This window comes from Lycium ferocissimum, chromosome 4 (assembly GCF_029784015.1).
Source record: "Lycium ferocissimum isolate CSIRO_LF1 chromosome 4, AGI_CSIRO_Lferr_CH_V1, whole genome shotgun sequence".
NCBI lineage: Eukaryota > Viridiplantae > Streptophyta > Magnoliopsida > Solanales > Solanaceae > Lycium > Lycium ferocissimum.
Genome location: NC_081345.1, coordinates 22,432,364 through 22,440,677, shown reverse-complemented (window position 1 = coordinate 22,440,677; position 8,314 = coordinate 22,432,364). Strand labels below are relative to the sequence as shown.

General features: G+C 35.7%; 1 protein-coding gene across 1 annotated transcript; it reads right to left on the bottom strand.

The window, feature by feature from the left end:
- Nucleotides 1-1,869: 1,869 nt before the first annotated feature.
- On the bottom strand, nucleotides 1,870-3,673 carry LOC132051848 (stearoyl-[acyl-carrier-protein] 9-desaturase 6, chloroplastic-like). The gene is made up of 2 exons (XM_059443095.1): nucleotides 3,075-3,673; nucleotides 1,870-2,425 (listed from the first exon to the last, which is right to left on the bottom strand). The coding sequence occupies exons 1-2, from the start codon at nucleotides 3,671-3,673 to the stop codon at nucleotides 1,870-1,872; spliced, it is 1,155 nt and encodes a 384-aa protein (XP_059299078.1).
- Between the last annotated feature and the right edge of the window lie 4,641 nt (nucleotides 3,674-8,314).

Below are 8,314 nucleotides of genomic sequence, written 5' to 3'. Positions count from 1 at the left end.
TAGATTAAATTAATTATGTAATTGAAAAAAGCTAACATAAGTGATATTTTTTTAAGATTAAATTTAATACTTTTGGTGGTAGTTTGATAGGTAGCCAAAATTATCCCGAAATTATAATTTCGAGACTAATTTATTTCACTTATTGGGATTATTTTATCTCATCTGGGAGATGGGATAAAACAATCCCAGAATAAGTGGGATAAGGTGGGATATCCCACCCTTAGGATAAGGCTCCATTTTGTATCGTGTTTGGTAGGAGGTATAAATTTATCCCAGGATAAATTTATACCTCCTATCTAATACGGTATAAAAAATTAGTGCTGGAATATCCCAGCCTATACCATCTATCAAATGACCCCTTGTAGTATGGGACTTTGAGTAAGTCCGGATCATGCACCTAGTTACTAACATATACAAGAGACTAGAAGCACCGTATTGACCGTCCGACATGCTAGCTTGCTTACACAGGTTATTTTTGGTATTCTGTAATTTCAACGCTTTAAGAGTATTGTACATCTCGCTGCATGAATGTATTTTTCTACAGTTGACCAAGAAAACCGCTCCACTTTAGTTTAATTACTTCTTGCCAGCCTAAAAGTTAAAGTACCAGTGGGCCCACTTTGTTTTCCCATTTCAAACCTGCTACGGGTCTGCGTTTTCCTGCATCCAAAGGGCCCACTAATGGTACATTCTCTGACTACAACTCTGCATTTGTTATTTTTTCTTACCGTCCGGGTCCCGCTAATAGCCATTTCATACACCTATTTACTACTTCAGCTAAAATCAATAGTAGTTCTTGCCAAATAAAAGATCTTTTTGGCCAAGAAAATTACTCCTGTTTTCTCTAGTGCAATATAGGTTAGTGGTAACCGAAAGGGAATACTTATTATTATGTTCATGTAAACATAATTATTTCTCTCTGATATTCTCTGTCTTCTTGAATGGCTTGATTATGTTGCGTCCAACAATGAAACGCTCGTTCAAATATCAGGACAAAGAACTTCCAAACGGTGTATTTTTCTCTATCATTAGAAAACTGAAACAAATAGCTCATTATTGACATGGCTGCTTGTTGTAATTAAAGTTAGTTTTAAAGCATATTAGTCCCTTCAAGTACTGTTGTTGCATTGTTTGTTGGTGCTATAAGCTCAAAAGTTTTGTCTTATTTAGATTTCTAAAGACAAAATAACCAACCATGTTTTGCTAAAACGGCAAGGATGTCTTATGCTTTGTATCTGGATTTGAGATATTTTTGTAATAACATTAAATGGATCAGTTTTATTGTGGATAGACATGTAGTAGCTTGGTAAAAACGTATCGTACAGTAAAAGTATTTATTTTTTCCAAAAAGAAAAAGTAAAAGATATTTATTTTAGAGAATGAAGGTGTTTTGCCACGTTATATTAGTGAAAAAAGTGATTTTGAATAATTGTAGTAAAAATTGTTTTAATCTTCAGCTTTTAAGTAGGAAGTCAACATAAGTAGTTATTCCAAATGATAAGATTACTCATATCAAAAATTCATATTTACCAAATTAATTAGTAATGTTAACTTTTTTCATAATTTAACACTTAACTAAAAGCACTTTGAAAATATTAGTCAAACACAAACTAATTATAACAACACTTCTCAAATGATTTAGTAAAGCACTTTGAAAATATTGACTAAATACAGATTAATAACAAAAGCACTTCTCAAATAATCTAGCCAAATACAAAACTGCTACTCTCCCAAACATTTTTTCAAATAACATTTTTAACAAGAAGTACATCTCAAAACAAATTTATTTTAGTAGCTTAATAAGCCAGAAGGACTATTATTAGTGAAAGGATAAGTTTTGTTTTATATCGTTATTACAAAGAAATACATCTAAACACTCACTTGCTTATTAAAAATCCAGCTAAACTTCACCTGACGTGGCTCTAATTTCTTGGCTCGATTTTCCAACTTTCTAACCCTATATGGAAGCCCGCACACAGAATCTTGTGCACGTCTTGCTTCGCCCGTCAAGCCCTCAAGCTTTTCCAATTCCCACCGTGTTATAAAAAATTCTAATATTTCGGCATAATCACGAGATGTATAAACCCCCTGCCTTTGAGTAACAGCAGAGAAGTGCTCAAATATATTAGGATCTTGCCCATCGTACATGAGATGCATTGGCATTATGATTTTCTTCTTCATCATCTTCGCAATGGCTAGCATAGTCTCATTTGGGTCCACTTCAAGTAACTTCTCAATAATTCTTGTGTAGGCATTCTCGTGACGCTTCTCGTCTGCTGCAATGATTCCACATATACGTGCTAGCATGGGGTCTCCGCCCTCTTTAGCTAGCCTAGCCATATTGCCATGCGATGAAAACGTCGCTCGCTCTTGAAATGATACGTACACAAAGCCCAAATACGGATTGTTCTCTATTCCCATTATCCTAAGACGCAAAGATTCACGATGAGCAACTTATATTATCATATATAAAATATTTATAAAAAAAAGTTGCATGCAATTGCTTCTTATATGATTTTTCCTACAAGACTAATATTTTCAGACTCAAAAACTACTTATTTACACGGTCAAACAATTACATTTCAATAAATTCGGATGATTTTCAATAAAAGTAGTAAGATGAAGAACTTATAGTTCAAACATCGCCTTAATCTCAATAGAGGAGTAAATTTGACCGGTGGTTATTCAACTTTGAGTTTATCACATAAAAGTTACTTTTCTATTTTATGTGACATAAACGTCATTCAAATTTAAAGTTTATAAGACAAAAGTCATTTTTTTATGACAATCAAATTCATCCAACTTAAAGTTTATCACATAAAAATCACTTTTCTCTGGTCCTTTAAAAGTCATCAACTTTGGCCTAGTTAATTAAAAGTAAATCTCACTTGAACTTTTATATTTTGATCCGGAAATATGACACCACATTCCAGAATAAGTTAATTACATCTGGGATAACTTCATAAACCTCACTAAATTATCTCGCGTTACAAGTCATCATCACCTGATAATATAAAAAACTGTACACTATTTAAGTAAATAATTTTATGAAAATGCTCAGAACAATCCTTACCATTCCAGCTCCAATCAAGTATTGTAGTGTCTTCTCAATCATCAACATATCCACTCTCCCGGAAAGATAAAGATAAGTCCGTAATAAATCGCCATGTCGGTTCTCCTCAGCTGTCCATGACCGAATCCAAATTGCCCATGGACATGGGCTGGACCCAGTCTCATCGCGTACTCCATCCCACGTATTAAATACGGTCTGATAAGTGGGCAAAGCATCCTCAGTTAGCATATTACCCACAAGCATCACAAAGTACTCATCTGAAAGCCCTAAAACTCGTTGCCTTAGGGACCGGACCTCTTCCTCGAATTTATCAGGCCCTTGAGATGGGTCAGGGAGAAACTCAATGGGCTGCCAACATTTCTCTACAGGCTGACGAAGGGGGAGGACACTTTCGGAAACCCAAGATTCTAAAGACTTGAAGACTTCCAATTTTTCTGGTGGCATTGAGTGAGTAACCTGGTGACGTGATGGAGCCACCGCGACGACGGTAGGTATCCTCCGGGATGAGGTGGTTTTGCCATGGATTATGGTGGTTGTAGGGCGAGGTGGCGCCCGTACAATCGATTGAATTTTGAATTGGGAGAAACTTGTAGTCTGCATGACTAATGAAAGATTGGAAGAGTGTTATTAGATGGGTGACCAATATTGTTTACAAGAGTATCTTATTTATAAGGACAATTCGTTGATTTTTTGAACTGCAAGTTTAGCCACTAGCCTAATTTATAAATGCCACATAGAAAAATAGGTTTAGCTAACTTTTATAGTTTCCATGCTTCTTTCTTTAAGCAATGAGCTAACCTCTGCATAGTCACAGGAGCCTATCTACTACTAGCAGTAAGAAAAATAGAGGATAACGTCACAATTCAAAATAACTAACAACCTACTAACAGTAATAAGCAAAACAGAGGATAAACCTCACAATTCAAAAATCAGCTTTCAACAAAATGAGGTATTATACAAGTATTTTCCTCCTTTGTATATACACACCATTGCAACTGAATGAGCAAATGCCAAAATAGAACAAACAAAAGATTACAATCGTCCAAACTTGTTGAAGCTAGAAAAATAGAGGAAAAGTGAACGACTTTGATTTCAATCTTGTAAAAGATATGGGTATTCATGCTCGACCCGTTCTTTATCTGTGTCAAATATAGGCCAATCGGATACTTTATCCGTAGCTCATATCCGATCTGACCAGCTCAATTCATGATTTATGAATCGTGCTCAGCATTAAAATAATCAAGCACAAAATTAAGTAAAGAACTATATGATATATAAATGAAAGTAATCAATTCAAAATCCAGAGGGCAACATTCATGGATAATTCCACCCTAGAACTAAGGGGTCGTTTGGTTTGAAGACAAGTTATGATGGGATTAGTTATGTTGGAATTAGTTATACTAAGATTATTTATGTTTTTATTAGTTATTTTTATATTATTTCTTATTGATTGTTTGGTTTGTTGTATTAAAAGTAACATATATTGCATAATTTTTAAGAAAAAGTTGTTTGTTTACAAAAATACCCTCCACCTTATTTAGTAGAAAAAGGATTTGAGGAACCTCAAGGCTATTTTTGTCAGTTTCATTATTTTATCATGGGATAACTAGTCCTCGGATTGTTATTCCACCCTCTGCCAGGGATAACTTATCCCAGTACTATTTTTATTCCTGAGATAACTTATCCCAGAACTAGCAACCAAACAAGGAATATGGTGGTACTAAATTCTTATTCCAGGACTATTTTTCCTTATCCATCATACCAAACGACCCCTAAAAGAATTAGAGTCTGTTTGGATTGACTTATTTTAGGTGCTTTTAAGCACTTTTGTAGTGTTTGGGTAAAATAAGAAAAGTGTTTTTAAGCACTTATTTGTAAGCCAAAACAACATAAATAAGCCGAAAGCCATAAGATAGAATTTCAACTTATGGCTTTTGGCTTATAAGTCAAAAGTCATAAGCCCATCCAAACGGGCTCTTAGTCACGCATAATTGTGGTAACAGCCTCAATAATCTAAGGAATCATAAATTGCAGTGAGAAAATTACGAAAAGGCAAAACTTAGTGAATCCATGCTAAATGATGCTCTGGTCGTATTCTTCTTGCATCCAAATAGAAGAGTCAGGTTGCAATATTTTTTTATATGGTATATATACGAACGTCCTCGAATAAAAATATCCCTGCAGTTTCATTAATAGGATTTCTTCACTGGTGCCATACAACCGCCACATTGTGTATGCGCGCTGACTTTAGTGACGGATCTAGAATTTATAAATCGTGAGCGCTCTACAGATTTTAGTATGAGTTTCACAGTGCTCATAAAGATCAAACATGTGTGCTCATGGTCACTTTATAGAGTTTTAAAAGTATTATGTATGCATACATAAAACAATTTGACCAAACTCATCCTAACAAATGTTGAGTTCTCCCATATCGGTGAGTTAAGTGGTCCTTGGTCTCCTTATATGGCTTGGAACTAGCTTTTGGATTGAGTTAGACCGAAGATCAATTCTTAACAACAAACTCCAAAGAGCACTAGTTGGGCTTAGAGGCACAAAACTCTGAGCTCCCGAGAGCAGTCTTTGACGCGCAATTTGCACGATTGCGCTTCATACGGACTGGTCTTTATTTTTGCCCCTCAATGCGCTGGTCTTTAATTTTTGCGCTTCACTTAAAAAGGTGGTCGAAAATACTCCGATGTTCCGGGTTCGAAACCTAGCAGAGTAAAAAATAATAATAATTTCGCAAGGCATAGGTTTCTATGAACCTATGCCTATTCGGGCGAAGTTACATAGAACCTATGCCATAGACGGCAGACTTTGCCTTGTAAGGCATAACTAAATGTCTGCCGGAGGCGACAGATTTTGCCTTAAGACATATTGTCTGGCAGACTTTTAGTTATGCCTTAAGGCAAAGTCTGTCGCATAAGGCAGACTTTTGGCAAAAGCCTTGTCTTGCGATTTTTTTTTTCTTTTTCTGAGCAGCGGTTCGAATCCAGAACCTCGGAATATTTTCGGCGACCTTTTTAAGCGCAGGACAAAAATTAAAGATCAGCAATTTGAGGGGAAAAAATTAAAGACCGCCCCAAAAGAAGGGCAATCCACGCAAAAAACAGGCGTTTGATTGCGGTGATACTGCAGAACACTGGGATTCATGTACTCAACCTTCTAGAAATTTTGCAAAAGTGTTGGCCACCTTGGGACTGCGACGCCATGCCTGGGGAGTTGTTGCGTCCTTTCGGCCATTAATATCATTTTTTCGCTCGGATTGGCCTTCTTTTGGGGTGGTCTTTAGTTTTTGTCCCTCAAATTGCTGGTCTTTAATTTTTGACTTTTGCTTAAAAAGTGGCCGAAAATACCCCGAGGTTCTAGGTTCGAACCCCTGCTCAGTAAAAAATAAAAATAAAATAATCGTAAGGCAAGGCTTTGGGAAAAATCTGTCTTATGCGGCATAGGCTGTCTAAAAGCATAACTAAAGTTATGCCGGATCCGACATAGGTTGCCTTAAGTCATAATTAAAAGTCTGCCTTATAAGGCAACCTATACCGAATCCGGCAGAACTTTAGTTATGCCTTAAGGCAACCTATGCCGCATAAGACAGACTTTTCCAAAAGTCTTGCCTTGCGAATTATATTTTATTTTTATGCCTGAGCTGGGGTTCGATTCTAGAACCTCGGGATATTCTAGGCGAAGGATAAAAATTAGAAACCCGCAATTTGAGGGCCAAAATAAGGGGCATCCCTGCTAATTGCCCCATTAATATTAGCCTTTTTTCGCTTTGAATTCGCTTAATTTTCATCCAAATCAAGTCTTACACATACAAACACAACTGTTAAGCATAGTGCACTGAAATCTATACTTAAGTACGGATACATATAGCCAAATATCATATACAACCATAAAATCATCCAAGAAAAAGAATCACCTATAAGAAGATACAAAAGATTCAAGGAGTAGCCGAAGATCTAAATAATAACTTAGCTTAACGTGATTTACATTCTACAGAGCAGATATACTAACAAAAATATCTATTTAGATTAAAATTTTATTTAATATTTTGTTGATGTAATATTTTGATGAAAGCCATTATCCACGATGAAATTGTTTTTAAATCCTAATAAATCCTTAAATGTTAGGAAAGAGGAAAAAAGAAATCTGTACCTAACTTCTTTAAATTACTACTACATGCATTATACCAAAATTCTCATCCTCCTATAAGGCTATATATATATGTAGATACGACTTTAGATTGTAGGACTTTTACATGGAGCTATGATTTTCGCATTCATTGGCTATGGTTGTCATTATCAAAAGTTTAATCAGTAAATCATATATTACCCCCAGCAAGCATTGTAAAATTATTAGCTCTCCGTCTTCCGTTGTTTATTATCACATGCTAAGTTACCTTTGTGCTTATTCTGTAGTTATAGAGAAGATATTTTTTCATTTTTGGCCCGTGAGCCAAGATTAATTATCGGGGTTAGCCAAAGTGTAAAAAACTTATACACTGATTATGTATATTATATGTATATTTATGTATATTATATTAGTTTCACATATCATAAAAGATTTTTCCTTGATGAGTAATTTGTGTCCCGGGGCATGAGCCGCAATTAATAATTTCTTATACAAGTTGTTAAGGTATTTTTTTGCGCTGATTGCCCTTCCTTCGGGGTGGTCTTTAATTTTTGCCCCTCGCCTAATACCCCGAGGTTGTGGGTTCGAACCCTAGCTCAGTAAAAAATAAAAAAGAAGGAATTTCGCAAGGCAGAAGTTTGAAATCGCAAGGCAGAATTTTTCCCTCAAAACTCTGCCTTATTTGAAGGCAAAATTAAGGCATAAGGCAAACTATGCCTGATGAGGCAACGTTTCCTGCAAACTATGTCTTATCAGGTAGAGTTTGCTAAGGCATAGTTTACCTGCAAAACTCTACCTTAAGGCATAGTTTGCAGGCAAACTCAGCCTAGCGATTTTTTTTTAAACTTTTCGCCTGAGCAGGGGTTCGAACCCGAAACCCTGAAGTTTTAGGCGAAGGGCAAAAATTAAATACTTTGATGGGCAAAAATAAAGACCACCCCAAAATAAGGGCATTACTGCGTGGCATGCCCTATTTTTAACGGATTAAAACTAGTTCACAACTTATGACTATGTTTCCTCTGGTTTTGTAAATTTTTCAGAGTCGCCACCTAATTTTAGGAAACTATTAGGAAACCATTCGTAAAAAAATGTAAACTCCATTTTTAG

What these genes read in the sequence shown, in the direction of transcription:
- LOC132051848 (XM_059443095.1), bottom strand. Translation starts at nt 3,673, where the DNA reads ATGCAGACTACAAGTTTCTCCCAATTCAAAATTCAATCGATTGTACGG. An exon ending in TACTTGATTGGAGCTGGAAT is followed by an intron (nt 2,426 to 3,074) that starts GGTAAGGATTGT and finishes TTTGCGTCTTAG; the next exon opens with GATAATGGGAATAGAGAACA.